At 39.4% G+C, this 18,954-nt stretch overlaps 1 protein-coding gene across 4 annotated transcripts in view; it reads left to right on the top strand.

Moving 5' to 3' along the window:
- Positions 1-18,954, top strand: part of arhgap24 (Rho GTPase activating protein 24) — an 86,605-nt gene that overhangs the window by 31,301 nt on the left and 36,350 nt on the right. Inside the window, exons 1-2 of one of the 4 annotated variants that reach the window (XM_080875448.1) lie at positions 1,582-1,967; positions 3,000-3,087. In XM_080875448.1, coding sequence (XP_080731574.1) covers positions 1,920-1,967; positions 3,000-3,087 — 136 coding nt within the window. In that variant the 5' untranslated portion in view covers positions 1,582-1,919. Of the gene's footprint in view, positions 1-1,581; positions 1,968-2,999; positions 3,088-16,110; positions 16,134-16,609; positions 17,100-18,954 lie in introns of those variants that run through there. The other 3 variants (XM_080875447.1, XM_080875451.1, XM_080875450.1) reach the window with 3 other exon arrangements.

The following is an 18,954-nucleotide window of genomic DNA, read 5'->3' as shown; positions in this document are numbered from 1 at the left end:
ATCTACAAAAAAATGCCAAATATAACACAATTTGACAGGCATGAAACAGTTTATCTGCACCGAGAAAGTGATTTTTAAAACACTATTATCTGAAAACCTGTAATATATCAGCATGGTGTCATTATAAATTTTAGGAAATTGAACAAGTAGAGGAAAAACGAAGTGTTAGGCTTTAAAAACTATCTGCAGCAGATGAACAGTATCTGAAAGTCATGTCCTTAAGAAATAAGAAAGCAAAATCAGCAAAGACCTGACACAGGACCTGAGAGATGCATTATGTGTCTTGTTACACTGATCAGGCATACCATTCTGACAACTGACAGATGAATTGAAGAACACTGATTATCTCTTTGTCATAGGACATGTTAGCAGATGGTATATATTAAGGACCGAGTGAACATTTTGTCCTTAGAATTGATGTGTTAGAAGCAGGGAAAAGGGCAAGGATAAGGATTTGAGTGTCTGACAAGGGCCAAATCATGATAGCTAGAGAACTGGGTCAGAGCATCACCAAATCTGAGCTTTCGCAGGGTGTTCCCAATCTGTAGTGGATCAAAAGTTGTCCAAGGAAGGAACAGTCGCGAACCAGCGATACAGTCATAGGTGGTCAAGGCTCAATGATCCACAGCGGGAGCAGAGGCTAGCATGTGTGGTCTGATCCAGAAGATGAGTTACTGTAGCTCAAATTGCTGAAACAGGTCGTGCTGGTTCTGATGGAAAGGCGTCAGAATACACAAAGCCAAAGACCTGTCAGGGTGCTCATGCTGACTTCTGTTTACTGCCATATGCACTAACAATGGGCACCAAAGAGCAATGGAAGAAGATGGCCTGGTCTGATGACTCACGTTTGTTTCACATCATGTGGACGGTCAGGTGCCTCTTTTAGCCGGGGAACACCTAGCACCAGGATGTGCTATGGGAAGAAAGCCGATGGAGGCAGTGTGATGCTTTGGGGACTGTTATGCTGGGATCCTGTCATCCATGTGGATGTCACTTTGACACGTACCACCTACCTAATCATGGTTTCACACCATGGGCACCATTTCATTGGAGACTGTATTCTTTGATGGCTGTGGCCTCTTTCAGCAGGATAGCGTGCCCTGCCAAAAAGTTAAAACTTGCAGGACAAAGGATCTGTCTGAAACATCGTGGTGCCAGATACTGGAGTTGATTCCTCGATGGGTCAGGGCTGTTTTGGCAGCAAAAGGGGGACCAACACATATTAGCCAGGTGGTGTAATTTAAGTTAGTTTACCCATGTTAGTATTTTCACATTCAGTTTCCTCTTTGCAGTTCAAGTCATGTTTCTTCCCTGTTTTATATTGATATACTTTTTCCCTTCTAGTCTTAGTTTTAATACTTCTGTCCCAATTTAGCTTCAACTTCCACTTTGTTAAAGCTATCTGTGCTAAGTTGCTTCAGTGTTTCCTTCTCAGTTCCTCCCTCTGGCTTGTTCGGAGTTTATGCCTTGTTCCTTTGTGTTTCCTAATTATGGTAAATGGAACAGTTCTTATAAAGTGTTTTTCTACTCCACTGAAACACTCATAGTGCTTTATACAACATTACTTTATTGCCTCACACATTCACACAAGTACTTTTTTTTTCTGTGCTTAACATTCACACACAGAGCAACTTAGGGTTAGTATCTTCCCCAAGGATATTTGGCATGCAGAGTTTCAGGGATCAAACCATCAACCTTCCAATTAGCAGATGACCTGCTCTACCACTCCAAAGTTCTGTGTTGTCAGATGCAGATGATTGGGTTAGGATTAGTCTCCTTTTGTTACTTCCTGTTAGACTTTGAAGTCTGGTTTTCCATTATGGTTTGCGTTAGTTCTACCTTGTGATAGTCCTTGTTTTGTTTTTTTTAAGTGTGCTCACCTGTGTTCCTCTCTCCTGTTTCCCATCTGTAATCAGTCTATGATTAAACAGCTCAGTCTTCAGCTGTGCTCTGCCATGGTGTTTATGGTAAGCACTTTGTGTCTGCTTTCATGTCTCCGAGTAACCTTTTCTTATGGGAGCTTGCTTCCTGCCTCCGTCCATTTGGGCCGTCTCACAACATAACCTATGACACTAAAAATGAGAAGAAATGATATATAAATGGTAAAACTACAAGAGTCTAATAACCAAAGCCCTTTATAGTTTACAGTGGAAATCTGTTTTTTGCTGGTATTTTAATTGAATAATAAATGTATTATTAGTCATTTCTGCTAGTTCAGAAAAAAGTCAAGGAGCCCTTAAATGCCCAGCAGAGCTGAAGAGAACATTAAAACCTATCTGAAATGTGCTGTAGACATGAAATTGAATATTGTCAGATTGTTTACACTGAAGTTTAGATGATATTATATGCAATTTTCATCTGCAAACTAAAATCTGTAACTCTGGAATAATTACTGTAAATGTGTTGGATTTTCACCTTTTCAATAAGTGAATGGGTATATTAAAGTACCACACAGGTACTTATATACTATAAAACATTACATTTGTAATCTGGTCAAATGAAATTTAATTGATTGGTATACATTTAGTTTACACCAAGCATATTTTATGATTAATTATTTGAGTGAATAAACTTGAAAAATTTCAGCGGCATTTTACTCAAAATGATTGTTTCATGTTTAGGAGGGCAAATAACCCTTTGTTGTTGTTGTTGTTTTGGGGTTTTTTAGTGGGATAATTCAACTCATTCTCAAAGGAAGAAAGACACATACAGATCCTCTAATGGCCAGCCTGTGTGTCATAGTGACTACATCCATCCTTTATATACAGTCTATGACTAGAACAGCTGACTAATTTGTGTAGTCTGGGCAGGGAAGTGAACTGATATCATCATTAAGCACTAATACTGATCAACAGATTTCACAAAAAAAGCTTTGAGCATTCATCTGGACTGTGTCAAAAAACATTACCTGCTAAAAAATAACTAACATTTATAAACCAAAAGCAGTAAATGTTGTTTTGTGTGGTCTAAAAATTGCTTCTGTTCTTTATTTTCCACAGGGAGCCATTTTTTTACGTGGAAACAAAGTTACAGAGCATCCAAGCAGCGGCGACGAAGGGGGAAAATTTCTTTTCGAGGTCATTCCAGGTAGGATGAGATTACAGCAATTTAATCACTGCTGTTTTTACTGAGGACAGAATGGTGAAAGCAATCTTGGCAGCAGAAGGAACAAAACCATGAGGTTAACTGTTTGCTTGCCTTCTACTGGGGATTTGTTAAGGGATCACAGTGAGGTCTGTACCTCGTCTGTCTGTTTTTACATAACATTATGGGCTTTACTTCATGATCCGTTTTTACTGTTAAGCTTTTTTAATATACAGATTTCCATTTTATTTTTTTTCTTTATTTTGGCTTGAATGCAACAAAAGAGAGCATTTAAAAAAAAGGCAACAACCATGGATTATTAGACTGTTAATGCTGTATGTGCCGAGGATGCCCAGTAGAACAATAACAGGAATAAATGTGACGTTTTGTATGTTTTCCTATATAACTATTTTTTTTTCTTATCTAGATGACAGTCATTTACACATATCGTTACAATTCAAACTCGTACAACATGTGAAAACGTGGTTAAGCACAGCATGAAGGAAATGTGGGATATTTTCCCAGGCTGGAATGTGAGCTTATGGAATAGATATTTAAAAGGCACGTTCACAGGGGGAAAACAGACGCAGCTGTTAAAAGATACAGTAGCAGAGTGCATCAACAGCCCCAGTTGATCTTAAAAACCCAGTAGAAAACACCGGATGTATGCTATAAGCACTCATACTTTATTTGTGTTAGTCTTTTCCCTGGTGTGTATCCAGTTGAGTGTCCCTCAGAGGAAACCAAAGTATAATTGCCAAGACTTTTTTTCTCACTGAACACACACGCAAACCAAGCAGATAGTGGTACAAGTATTGGGGTAATAGGGGTCAATATGTGTGTGTTACAGGGTGTTTGAAAAAATCTCGATGGTGTTCTTGTCGTTTCATTGCTGGCTGTCTAACACTTTCAACGTCAGACGAGGATTAAGCGCTCCCTGCAGAGATCAGCTCATTTGCTACTCTTTCATTCAGTATTCACATTTCAGTTGGAGAAGTGAACTTTTGAATAATACTACTGTTTTGCAACTGTGCAACAATTTCATTTGATTCTGCGTTTCACGTTGTATTTGCTGTTTCTTGAATAGTATGATGCAACAGGAGTGAAACAAAAAGGATTTCTCAATATAAAGCCACAGTGAGCATCTAAAAGTTTGCTCACAATGTAATTTGATGCTATTTGCATTCAGCGAGCAGGCAGATATAAGCTGGGAGACTTGTTGAGGCACACTGAGAGTGGACTTAAGCTGGTAATTCACACAGCAGCTAGCGTGAGACTTTTCAAACTTCTGCAAAAGGCTAACTGAAACTGGGCTTGGAGGAGGGCACAGTGACTCAGTGAGACATGTAAGGGAAGTCTTACATCTTACCTCAGCACAAATTTCCTATCTGATCATCAGGCATGAGAATATGGGGCTTACACTCCCTGCATGGGAAGGGTTTTGATTGTAGAAGCCAGGCGAGAGGCAAACAAGCAGAGGTCGTCTTAAGTGTGGGTGACTTCAGCAGCATGGTGTCAAACAGATGAAGAACTGAAAGTGTGCATAAAGGGCTGGTGCAAGATTCATTTTCTTTTTTTCTTTTTTTTTGATAATGCTACAATTATCAAAAAAATTATTATCTTTCTTTTCTTCTGGACACACAAGTTCAAGTCTCTTAAAAACAGCTTTAGCATCGGCTTCAGTTAAAAACATAAACCTGTCTTTCTAAATCCGGGGTGCATTTCAGCTGTGAAAAAATGTGAAATGAAAGTTTTGTGTATCACACTTCACTATTGCTGGTTCGACACCGGTTTTCAGCATTAGACAAATTAGCTTATTGTCACTTCTAGCCGAGAACTGCTAAAAATCAGAAACCAATTCGATTGCTTCGACAACTTTTAAGTCCACGCGGGCCAAAGCTGCCGTATTTTATTGTTTTCATTTTAGGCACCGTTAAGAAGAAGAACAGTTACTGGTTATGCGTTTAAACATATAATTTTCTTTTTAGAAAATATGTGGTACATTTCTTCCAGTCTTTACCTCTACGGTTATTTTTTCCAATGGGAGTACACCTTAATACAATCTTTACAACTTCTGGAAGAAGGAAAAGGATTTTTTTAAATTCCAGTGTGTATTCTCTCTACTTGTACAGCTGCCATGTAATACTAAATCATCATAAGCTACATATCGTTTACTTCTGTTGGGAAGTGAGGCTTTTATAAAGCTGTTTGTTTCATTTGTGGTGCTAAGTGATGAGAAATGCGTTTCGATATCTTTCAGGGCTCGCCGAGTTTCAGTCTTGATACGATGTTGATTGTTTCAGTACTGCTGAAATGACTTAAAGACTGCAGGGAAAAGGTTCCAGTGTTTACAGTACGTATTAAAGGTTTTACAGCCAACTACATCAGTGAAAAGGTAGCAGTGAGCTCAAGTGTATTTTCATTATGTATCTGGCAGTGATTGTACAGTACTGTACAAAAGAACGTGCTGATCGTCATTGTTGTGATAGATTAAAGTGTGAGAGGCATGATAAACTTAAATTGTGTTCAACTGTAAATTCAGGGGTTGTTAATTTAAGTACTAACTTCATTGTGCTGTATCTCTAAAGTGTGCTGCCAGCACAAATACAAAAGTGGGAAGTGAAAAGACTAAGTAATGTCACCTAGTGGTGTGCAATACTGCAAATTTTGCTATTGATCTGATACCTAGTAAATACAGGGACAGTGTTGCTGAAATCTCTGACTATGACTTTCAACTTCTGTTTTTTAAATGTGCTCACCTCTCACTCACCTCTGTTACTCATACAGCAGTATCTCCTGTTGTAGCTAACATTTCCATCAGTAGCTAAAAAGCCTGCTAGGTTTTCTGGACAGCTGTGAAATTGAGATATTTATAGCAATGTATGTAGGAATTCAACCTTTTACAAAACAATGAACAACCCTTTTTCCAGGATAAGCTAAAGTAGCCACCATATAGATAAATAAGAGTCGCATAAATCTTTTTACCTAAATCTCCTCAACAAACAAGCATATTTCTCAAAATGTCAGACTCTTATTGTGAATTCTGTTCTTAATGTAATCTGTATAATTAGGCTTAAGCCTCCATCGCACAGGCCTGAGACCCACACTAGGAACCTTTGGTAGCTCGGGAAAAATGTGCATTTCCCAACCTGCTGGTTAGTCGCTGGATTTTACTGGCTGTTGTTGGGTCAAATAGTTGCAAGAGGTGAACGCTTTCAAAGACGCAACTTTTACTTTGATTGACCACAGAAATTTCCTAGCGATCAAAGCAATCACAGTTTTTCTGTTTGTTTGTTTTTTATTTGTTCTTTGACACCAATTTTACCCAGTGACTCCTGAAACCTACTGAAACCACTCGCCAACCTGTTGGTCAAACACATTCTTCCCCAGTGATTGGTGGTTAGCGCTGACCAGTCGCTTGGCCTGCATGACTGGGGCTTTAGCAGTCAATTTCATAGTGACTAATACAAATTTTGTCCCTAGCTGCTGTATTTGTCAGGTAGTTGCCAACTGGTCTCCAGGTCAGTGTGACTGGGGCCTCTGATTTATACATGGAGCCTTACTTCACTGCTGTGACATCAGTGTCCCTGTCGTCTTTAAACTATTAAAGTCAGATTTGCTGTGGACCAGCACCAGACCAGAACATGCGGATTAAATTGTGACTTTACTTGCTCACAATAAGGGTCTTTCAATTTGGATGCAACCGCCTGGCAGAGGGTTTTCGGCATTCTACTACAAAACAGTTTTTCCCATCCGGCGTCATCCACTGCAGCCTCGTACTGATGGAAAACAAGAACATGGCTTGTTATGAGGAAGCCAATAAAGAAGTCTCAGAGAAGCAGAAAGAGCAAATGAAAGGGGAAAAACAACACATTTATTCCACTGGTCTAAATGCGGCCCTGCAGTTTGAACACAGCATACAGACAGAATTTGGCAGACAGACAGGAAGTGATGAGAGGGGTGTATTCAAAATGAGGTGAAAGTCAGAGCTCTACAGAGATGCTTGTTGTCTGTAAGCGTGGTGATGAGGTTTAAATTTGAGCAGTGTGACAACAAGGGGCTTGAACAGAAGCATCCCGCATCAATACAGGGAGGGGAGGCTCTCTGTATTTTTAGCTTTTCTGGAAAGTTTTACTTAGTTACTCTGTCTCAGAGGAACTGGGGAAAAAGTTGCAAAACAGTTCAGGAAAAAAAAATCTCAGACTTTTATTCACCTGTGCTGAGCACTCTGTGATGTTTTTCAGCTCTTAGCTTTCCCTCCACATCTGGCTGATGTGTGTGTGTGTGTGCTAAACTTGAAGAGGTGAGAAAGAAAGGAGAAGGGGAGGGGGCTTACGAGGTGAGTGCACCAAATTGAAAACAATATTTAGACTGTCTTCATTTTCAGCTGTTTGACAGGGAAACGCAGGTACAGACACAGCGGACCTTTTGTTTTCCAAACTTTAAACACCAGCCACGGCGCTGACACGTCACAACATGTGCAAACTCTCACGGGCCCAAGCTAGGGAGAAGAAGAGTAACAACAAAGTGAATGTGCTGGACACTTTTAAACTGTATGAATAATGTTGTGACAGATGTGTGCCTGTGGATCCTCCTCCCAACTGGAGCATCTTGGAGGTGCTATAGCTCTCATAGACAGAAAGTGTTGTCTAGATATGTAGGCCATACATCGGAAACGCATATCAGAACGTCCCGGTGACAAGGATCGCTCTGCAGTTCTATTTCCCGCAGTGCTCTTAAATCCTCTCAAGAATGTCAGATATCATCATCATAATATTTCTGCATGGCATGACAGAGCTCAGAACAATGCAGTGAGCAAGCAGAGCAGCAAATTACGACTATCTTAACAAAAAAGGCATCCGCTGCTCGTTCATTCTACACATCTAAGCTGCTGCTAAATGTCACTTCCCTGTCACCCAACTGTGATTAATTATCTGAGCAGGAAAGACTGCCTGCTGTGGTTTTGATGGAGAAAACGCATGCAGCTTCCAAAACGCACAAAGCTCCAGCAAGAGTTCAGAGTGTGTCACTTTGTCTGCGTTTGCCCCCAGGCTCAGTCTTCGGCTCTGTCACCGAGCAAACCGCTGCTTTTTAATTAAGGGAACAGTGCCCTGCTCGTTTACAGAGACTGCCACTCCTTCATTCATGAGAGAAACTCCTCACGTTGTTGTGGACAGCCTCGAGCTTAAATGCTACTGACTGAGTCAACTGAAAAGCTGACAAACTGTTGCATAAGTTAATAAGCAATTAATCTCTCAGCATTTTCTCACAGTGAATGTGTTTTAATGTTTTTCTGGGTTTGAGTAAATCTACAGCTTTGGGGCCTTTTTGTTTTTAAAGAAAGGGTATAGCGCCCTCGTGTGGTTTTCTTAGACATTGCAATGCCAGTAAAATGTCAAATGAACTTTTAAAATCTGTGAAACTATAAAAATTAGACTTTTTGGTTTCATTATAACACAGAAAATTTGCAAATATAAAAAAAAAAAAAAATCAGCTCCAGACGTTTTTAGCCTTTGTGCTGCGAGTTAAGATGACCTCTTGTCCTTTTCAAATATTGTTTGAAATAATGTGCAAGTTTAGTGCAAATATGACTTTTATTTAACCTTTGCCTTAGTTTTACATATCTTCTTTTAGTGGGAAGCATATTTTAATGTACTTTTTTCGTATAGTATTTGCCAACACTCTGCAACTAAAAGTAACTTGGTAGAGAAGAGCTTCTAAAAAAAAGTCCAGATGCTTGTGTTAAATTATCCTCAGTGATAATTATTTAATATATTTCATGTAAATAATAAATTTTCATTTTAGAGCTAGTGGGGATTATAATTGAATCCTGCTCTTGTGATTGCTTCCCATCTGTGTCTGATCAACAGCTCTGGGGAGGGCACCTTGAAGACCCGTGGGTATCATCTGTCACTGAGGTGGACGCTTGCTCCGATAATCATGCTGATGTAATTGTATTCACATGCGTTAGGAAGCTAAGAGTCCCAGAGAGCTCGAAACTTGAAACTGAGACTATTCGTATCATTGTTTTTGTTTGAGTGAATGACGTGCAAACTGGCCATGCTGCATAATACTAAAGGAATCCCTAATACTTTGCGTCGGCCTTCTTATTAAATAACTTGAACTAGTAATGACTGAATGTCGGGCTAATAGTACTGATAACTATTGGAGGCTGAAGACAGACATGCAATTTCAAGACCATGGACCACTGTGCCGTCTTTCATGAGAAAGTGTGGGCTAAATTAAAAGCACTCAAAGCTGATGAGTGAGTGATGGATGGAAGTTTTCAAATAAAAAAACGTGGCTATGAAATATGACAGAGTGATAATATAAGCCCACAGGCAGCAGTGTTTAAGGTTGAAGAAGCCCCTGTAGAGTCATTAAGAACACTTATGAATCTGCTGTGCTGACATTTCAGTGTCAGGACACACGGAGGTGGTTTTCATAAAGGCTCTCATGTCCTATTAGTCACAGATAGCTTCTTCTATACTGGCACAGACTGAAGGTAGTCGATGCAGCTTTAAACTTTAGCCCACTGTCTTTTTACTGTAGTTGTGATTATTTCACAGGGCTGACAGACCCAATCAGTTCCTCATGATATCATGTGCGTATGCATCCATCTGTAGTGCTACCGTGGCCTCGTGTTTATGAAGTCTCTAAATACCAGGTGCTATTTTAACCCCATAATATGCTCACGACTTCCATCCGCACTTCTATTTCAAGCCGCTATCCAAAGAGAAGCAAATGTTCCGAGCGCACATTTCCTCCTTATTCCTTTGCATTAATTTGCAATGCAAAAGGGAAAAAAACACACAATTTTATACCTTGTTGGTAATATTTTAAGCTTGTATGTATTTTTATTTTTGTTATTTAATCCCATGCCAAGCCTTAAACCTCTGCTACTCCAACATGCAATTTATTTCTATTTTTTTAGCTTTTGAAAGGGGGCAAATCAATAAATATCATAACTTACACACATCAAAAACTATTTGATTTTCCTAACCGTTACCTGAAGGTTCAGATTGAGAAAACTTTTGTTCATTTAAGTAAAATGCAACTATGTGGGACTCCTGGTCATAGCTTATTTACACACATTATCTCTTTTTAGGCTGTAAAAGGTAAAACAGAGGTGCTTGTCTGCATCTCCATTAATGTGCAGCAAACCCAGCTACCAAACAGCATACACAGTGAGGGAGCTCCCTGCTACATAAATGGAAAAAGCTTGTGAAAATCAAATAATTTCCCCACCTGACACCACCTCCTACACCCACTTCACTGAATATGAGTCAATCCGCACATACATTAGGTCAAATTAAACAGACAGAGATGAGCATGCTTTCTGTGTTTCAGACTCCATGTTCTGATATGATGATTTAATCGTCATTCGGACGCGTAGTGCCCACACAGCATCTAATGCTCCAGAAATCTAGGAGCAATGTGAGCAACTTTATCGGTACGTGCATTATAAGTGTAATGGATTTTATTGATATTTTTGTGGCAAAATGATGTTGCCTGTAGAACTAAGGGTTTGATTTTTGCATATGAAGCTGTCAACTATCCCTCACTGTACATCTCCCATTAGCTTGTCTTGTCAGAGCCTGTGGGATGTTTTTCAGTGCACTTTTTTTCCTCTTAAGAATTTGTTTCTATGACATTTTGAAAAAGGTCACAAACTGAACTCATTCCTCTTGCTCTTGTGCTTGTCTATCAGCGTGTTGGTGTGCATGTATCTACTGTATCTTCCCAGTGTGCACATGAATTCAATAACCTGGTGTCTGTTCCACACCAGCATATGGCCTTGGAGCTTCTGTGGGTCACATCTCTCGTTGTTGTTGCTCTCTTTACATCTTGAATTTATGCTCGCGATCACACCGAGACAGAAGGCCACCTTCAGACACACATCGTGGATCAATGCTCAGCTTTAAGTGGGTGTGTCTGATGATGATTTAATATTATTAAAAAAGTAATAGCCACTAGATTGGTGTGTGTGTGTGTGTGTGTGTGTGTGTGTGTGTGTGTGTGTGTGTGTGTGTGTGTGTGTGTAAAAAACAAACGTGGCAATAGTCACGATGGCAGTTTCTTCCCATAACCTTTTTGTATTGACCTATTCATGGCATCTGTAAACTAAATGCTCCTTAATGTTCTAGATCCACAATTCAATTACGGAGTAGTTCCCTCTAATGTAACATCCAACATCAAGAATGGTGTTTTCCAAAACCCCACAGTGCCTCATTAGTGACATTTTTCCCCAGGAAGGACTTCGGGGGAGGATGTTTGTTTTTCAGACGGTGTTTAGAACTGAGCGCTGAGGCACAAAGTCTGAAAAGATGAAGCATCTGATATGAGGGTTATTGAAATAACAGACCAAATACATCGTATTAACACTGGGATGCTTTGTTTTTTCTTTTTATACAGTTATCCCAGTAGTTATCTGTTAGATCAGTCCGTCGTTTTGGCCTAATCTAAAATATCCAACACAAGCTGAAATGATTGCTATGAAATGCTATACAAAGTAAACTATAAAAAGCTACTGAAATTGGTGCTTGTTGTATTTTCTGCTCTGAACAATTTAAGTAAGTTTGATGGTGTTTTTAACTTTTCATTTTCAAGGAAACAGCTTTCTATACAGTTATGAGTAAGCATTTCTGTATGCAACACTTTTACATTTTTCTTCACAGTCACTTTATCACTTAGCCAAAATGTGTAAATAGACGACTAACCTGTCCAGATTGTGCCCTGCCTCTTTTTGACCACTTGAGGGCAGCAGAAATAAGTTGTGACAATGTTGACATTGGTCAGTAGGCCTAATCACCTCATAAATTATAGTTTATGCTTGCCTATTTAAATATCAAGAAGTAATAGTAATACAGCCACATTACCATTAATTTTGGGATCTGTCTGCCCAAAATATAAATATAAATCTGATATTATCTGGCCTTTTTTTTGTTTTGTTTTGTTTTTACGATTTATTTAGCAGCTAAATGCTACCCTGTGTTCACCAGCTGTTTGAGTGCTTTAACCTGAAACAGCTGTCTGCTTTGGCAGAAACCAATGTTATGAGAGCACTGAGTGTGCCAAAGCAATAAGACTGCAGGCTGGACAACCATATAGTGCTAACTGGAAGTCATTAACTGAACGGCATTCCTAAACACAGGTCATTGCTCTGGTTTTGTCACTTCATCACTGCAATATTCAAATTCTTATTAAAATTTGATAATATATCATTAAAATATAGATAAATTAAATCAAATATACATTTAAAATATTGATAATAAAAGAATTAAGTGTATGAATTATTAACAAAATAACAGCATTGATATTTTTTGACATGCGTTTGTTAGCATACTGACGTTAGCATTTAGCTCAAGGTTCACTAGCACCATGACAAAGTCAAGCATTATCTTAAATTTTGCGTTAGAAGAGAACAAAGTTGTTATGGCAGTGGCCAGTAGAATAAATGCACATTTGTCCAAATCATTCATCTTTAACCAGAAGTGGGCGTCCAACTAAAATCTGTCTTCACTATCCTTCTTCTAGCTGTGGAAATGGCTAACTGAAGGCTGGCAATAGTAGGTAAAGTCTTGCTGCCAGTGAGAAAGTGTGTTTAGAGGAGGGGATCTAATTTATCCTATGTTTTTGGCTACTACTATATTATGTATGTATGTGGCACCATCGCATTAGCTCAAATCACGTTTTTAGTTCAAAAGATTTTCAACACCGTCTGTAAACTTCCTCTGCAGTTTGCTGAAATAGCTAGAAAACGCATTACTACCAGTGAAAAAAATGTTTGGATAACGTTGGCTTGCTGTGATTTAAAAGACTCTTCGGTGTCAGCCATGTTTAGGATCACTTCCCCTGTATGGGTGAATGGTGGTAGTATAGCATTATGAAGTCTGAAGGGTTTGTTCAAACCGATTACAGCTCCCTTTCCCTGAAAGCATCTGACAGGGTGCTGGAAAAGAAACTCTGACTGACTGGCAAATTGATTTGAAGAGTAGAAATTTTTGCTGGCTCTCAAAGCACAAGGATAATCTTTTTTTCCTCCTCAAAGGTAGCTGTAAGGGTAGCAGGAATCGCTCTTGATTTCATGTGGCTTTGTAGAAAAATGTCACTAAGTTCCCCAAGGTGTCCCACACTCACAGGAGTTTGGGCTGTCGGAGCTGGAGCCCAAGCTGCTTAATCATCCATAGAATGAAAAAAGTGCTTGCCTGCTATTATTTGGTTTATTAAAGAGAAAAACTGAGCTACATGTCTCTTTGACAAGGATTAAGGAGGTATCTGAAATTTGTGAAATATATTCCTGTGCTAACAATGCAGATCCACTTTGCAGTGACATCTTTCTTAAGTGTGCCGTGGATGGATTTATTCAGAGCAGAGACAGAAGACTGCTATGTGACCTGTCTTCTTGTGCTAGCAAACAATGCTAAAAAAAAAAAAATAGCCAGAGCCAAAACTGCATCTGGCAACTGTAAAACCAGAGCATGTGCACTATTCTGGTTTTTTACCCCAAATGAAGGATACAGGAGTCATACGCCTGCCAAAAAAAGTAAATGATTGAGTTTTTTGTTGTTGTTGTCATTTTGTGCTGCAGTTTCACATAAATGACAGAGAGCTGCTTCTGTGACTCTTAGTGGACTGTGAAACACAAGAAGCTGCACATTTTGAAAGGAACTCAAACTACCAGCTGAAATGTGCGACTCATCCTCCTCCACATGACAGCGCACATCTGTCTGTCAACTATAATTCAGAGAGCAGAGAATCTCACACGCACACACGCACACACACATTGCACTCTTAGAGACTTGTTACTTTCACTAATGTTTTTCATTGTAATTGGAAAAAAAAGGGTATAAATTGTGTTGCAACCATTAAATTGGGAACTGTTCACAGCCTACAGACTGTCATTTTAACAATTATTGCAAACCAAACTGTGCAGATAAAAACAAATCTGGGTATGACATAAAGTGTGATGCACCTAGACAGAGCGATGATGCCCATTCCTGATTGGTAGGCTTTTCTGTTTATTTCTATGCGCTTCTTCTTTGGCGTAATCTTGATTATAGCTCAAGGAAATTTTATACAAACGAGGCTTTGCAGACACAACTTTATTTTTTTTTTCGGTGTGGAATCCAAAACATTACATTTTGAATATTTTATCTCCAGCTATTGTGTGGGTTTATTCTGTTTTTTTGTTGTTGTTTTTTTCTTATCAGTCTACATTGATTTTCTCTCTGTTTTACCCTCCCGTCCACACTGAGACGGCGCTTTCCCCAAGGAAAAACGCAGCCTTTTGGAAACGCTCTCGAAAACGCATACATTTCAAAACAGAGCTGTCCCATCGCAGTGTGGACACTCGAAAACGCAGACTTTCTAAAACGATGACGCATTTTAGTCATGTGATGCAGTCATGTGCCCAATTAAACAAAGATAGCGGAGGGCATTATACAGCAGTTGTTTTGACTGCTCTCAATTTTGACAGCCCTAAAAAAGATTAATATTAGTTTGTACACGCTCCAAATAGCTTTTCTTCAAATTCTTTAATTCTCACTCGCTTTTGCGTATGCGCGGAACTGCAGCGTCAGCGTTTTCTGCCGTTTTAGTGTGGACACGCAACTCTTTGAAAACAACTGAAAGCGCCGTTTTCAAATCTATCCGGGCTAGTGTGGACGTAGTCTAACTAACTTCATTAGCTACCGGTAGTTGCAGGGGTTTAGGAGCTAATCTCTAGGCCTGTGTGACTGAGGCTTAACAAAATCCAACCAACAACAGCCATTTGAGCCTCTCACTGTAGAAATAAGAGCCTGATGTTTTGCCACACTTACTTCATTTTGGTCATCTTTGGTTTGGAAGAGTCTGTCATACACATTGTTTCCTTTGTTACGCTAGAGTATGCTAACTGACTGAGGATTGAAACTAATATCTAAGGAGCATAAAAATGATTTGATTCAACAAATTTAAGTTAAATGATTGTTAGGAGGGATTGTAATATCAACAGCAAACCACTGCACATTGAATTTGATGGTTTGACAGTTAACAAAATACTTTTTTTTCCCGCGCAGGAAGGCAACTTCCTACGCAAAACGCAACATAAATATAGTTTTTGGTTTTATATGTTAGCAGCAGTTTGATTAGTGGCTTCAGCCCACTTGCATTTCTCTATAACAACACAATGTGTAGTTTGTGTGTTTTAGTGGTGGAACTAAAACCCATGAGAATCCACATAATAGCTCAGACTGTACCCTGTGTTGACTAGGGCCATTTTTCATGAAGTCATGATTGATCAGCTGGTAAATGGGAAAAGGCATTTGCAAAAACAGCCCTAGAGGATAAAATACTGGATGAATGGATATGAAATGTCGCCTGCTACATTTTCATACTTTTCAAAAGAGGCGTTTCACTTAATGATGTCCTCCATTAGCTGTCATTCAGTCAAAAGATGATAAATCACAAGCTTATGCAAGCAAACTACTTTGTATTCGATCTGTGAAGGACAATAAGTGGTACATGCGTTGTTTAGCATAAAGCTAAACACGCCATAATTGTAATGTTACATCTGGATCGAACAGACTTGACAAAAAGCAGGAAAAGGGAGGCCGGCATTTCCAGACAATATGCTGCATGCCTTTTGTATGTAGTAGGTGTTTGAGATGTCCTCCTCACTCTCATTTAGGCTCCAGGATTCCAGACTTCCTCCTTTCTTGTATCCATGCATCACAACATCCCCGTTTGTGAGAATCCATGCCTCTCGATCCTCTCGAGAAAATGCAAAAAAACAGTTTAAGCCAGAGAGAGAAGCAGGACAGGAAGCACAGATGCTTACATAACAGCCTTATTCTGGGAGGGGGGCTTGGTATTTGAAACTTGCATACCAATGTCCATTATCAGACTCCCACTCCAATGTCTTTCCACAACCCCTGCCCCCCACCGTGTATCTGATAGGCCAGGTTTCAGTGAGTACACATTTGGGCCTCCACTGAAGTAAGTTTCAGCTGGACTGTTATACTGTGTTTGTCTGTTGGGGCCAGTTCATATGAATGTCCAGACCAATGGTATGTAAACTGATTTTTCCTCTGGGTAAATATTTAGATCTCTTCCCACGTCTTTTTTTTTTTTTCATGTTTTCCTGTGTTTGACTCCCAACAGGTAGTGTTGGTGTTAAATGTTAAATACCTTTTCTGCCAGCTTCTCTCCCACTTAAAGGAAGCAAGTAATGTGTAGTTCACCTACAAGTCTGGCTTGGACTGAAAAAGATAAGAGGGTTATTAAAGACCTTCCGTTCAGAGGGAGAAACCCCAGTGTCTCTGGGTTTCTTGGCCACCAGTAGCAACAGCCTTGCCGACCCTGTACAGCAGTATTTATAGAGCACTGTGGATGAATCATTCGGCTGAGTGCCCATTCTTCGTTCACCAGATTTACAGGTCCCACTCCAGGGAGGGACGCCTGATTTATGATGCAACCCACCTCCCTCCACCACTAGCTCCCACCCCACCCCACTCACTTCCTTCAGGGGCTCTTCAGAGAAGAGCAGACACACCATCTTGCCTCCGGTTTGCCGTTTCACTCATCGCTTTCTGTCCTGCAGTCGTTTCGCGTGTGTCTCAAAAATGTGCTTCCTCTGCTCTTTCAGCTCCTTTGACAGAAGTATACTGTATATTGAGAAAAAGGCTTCCTGAGAGGTATGCAGACACGCTAGCCTTGGCCTGACCTCGCCTAACTGCCGCTGATCGATGTGTCACATTGACCTGCGTTTGACTTAGCAAAATGAAGTTGTAGAAGACTTATATGACGTGGAGGATAAGCAAAGAAAGGTGGGGGAGAATATGAAGTGCAGCGGACTGTGTTTCAGCAGAAAAATAGGGTGATAGAGCTGCTAGTGGTGCACAACAAGAACAGATGAAGAAGTGGCACGTGGGGGTCAGCAGTAAGCAGCAAGAGCGTGGCTTTCGCTACCTCAGCCTTCACCTGAGAGGGGGCACGTCTTCATCTGCATCCCATGGATCTAAACTATAACCCAGGTGTGTCTTTTTGCATACCAATAATGAAAACCAATATGTCTGTATTTGATTTAGACAGTGTCATTATGAGATGCTTTTTGGACTTAATTCAAAGTGAAGGATCTGACGTCAGGCACAAAGCTGCTTGTAGTTCAGTTGCAAATTTCTGTTTTTCTGGGAGATATATATATATATATATATATATATATATATATATATATATATATATATATATATATATATATATATATATATATATATATATATATAAAAATAAAAAGCAGAATGTGAGCAGATGGGTGTTTTATAAGTTCCACTTTATGGTTTACAGTTTTTGCAGCTGTGATTGATTTTGAGAAGAAAGAAGTTATTAATTTTCCTTCCATTGGTATCATTTTTGTAAATATGCTTTGTGATCATTGAACTATTTCTGACAAAATAATTAATAACATATATAGTAAACTAGGCATTAATATTTCATACAGAATGTGTTTGACCAGATGGAAACCTGTAAATATTCATGGCTAATGGTACACTAACTGTTAGGGATGTCATACAAACAATACTTCCAACACCATTTGATACCAGAATTCTTAAAACACATCAGTACTGGGGGGGCACTTAGGTACCATTGGCGGTATATGTACCAAGGCTGCAATTCTTTCAAAACTGATGGGGGCAGCATACGCCTACAGATGCTGTTTGTGTAATATATGTGCAGCGTTAGCTGCAACCTGACTTGTCAGGCAGTAAGACTTGAGGTTATCCCAAATTACCTTTTTCTTTGAGACAGTTGGTATAGCCTGTGGTGTTTCATAGGCTAAAATGTTTGCAGTAGCTAACATTATATGAACGCTGAAACTAACATAAAGTAATATACGTTAGCTTTAGCTAACTAAAACATTATACCTTGTGTCCTTTTGACAAAATATTATGTTTTAAATAATTTAAAAGAAGCTTTTAATAATGGAGGTTGTGACTAAGTACATGAAATAACCTTTTTTTTTTTCTTTTTTTGAGAATTATGTGCTTCTACTGGTGGTTTTACCAGCTACTCATTGTATTGTGTCGTCCCTGCTATAGGAGGACTACAACTGATAGCTCAAAACAAGTAACTGTGGCATATTTTTACAAAGTACAGCTAATTTCCATGATTTTACTTAGTTTTCTCTAAGCCCTAGCCTTGTTTCCCTGTCTTTCTCTAGTTGAACCAAACAGCTCAACCTGTCCTCACACGATTTCAGTTAACTTGCCACCCATTTCTGATTGCTGCTCACATCAGGTGAGAATCTACAGTCTGATGCTCGTGGTTTTTGATGTCAGGGTTTGATGCCATTTTTCTTTTTCATTGAATTAGAAATATTTTAGGAGTCAAAACTAGCTTGTTTGGTCTTATTACATAGACTTTGAGCCACAAAAAAAAAAGCTTGTTTGGGTTGATTTCACAATTAGAAATAACTTTGATCATCCAGAATATTTGAGTTCAGTTAATTTTTAAACTATTATTTCATCTTTGTCTATGCTAGATCTTTGTAAGGCATTATTAGTGTGGGGGTTTCTTTCTTTGTTTTGTTTTTTATTTTTTACACCTACAGGAGCTGCTCAATCATGGATAACAGGCTGTGAAGCTTTAGTGCAGTTTATACTGATGTTAATGCCAGAGTAGGTTCGGAGGTCTGCAGTTATTAAGTCAGCATTTGGCAACCCTACTAGTGATGTGTCGGTCGTGAACGAATTGGCTCTTACATGAAAGACGCGATCCGGCTCCTTATCGAAAGCTGTGGGGGGGTTTTTTCCCCCCTTTCTCTCACCCTCTCTCTCACACTTTTTTTCCGCTTCACTCTGCATGCGAGCCTTGTGCTTTGCACTGGGAAGA

The sequence above is a fragment of the Rhamphochromis sp. 'chilingali' genome (assembly GCF_963969265.1).
Source record: "Rhamphochromis sp. 'chilingali' genome assembly, chromosome: 2".
Classification (NCBI taxonomy): Eukaryota; Metazoa; Chordata; class Actinopteri; order Cichliformes; family Cichlidae; genus Rhamphochromis; species Rhamphochromis sp. 'chilingali'.
This window is presented reverse-complemented; position numbering and strand designations above follow the sequence as displayed.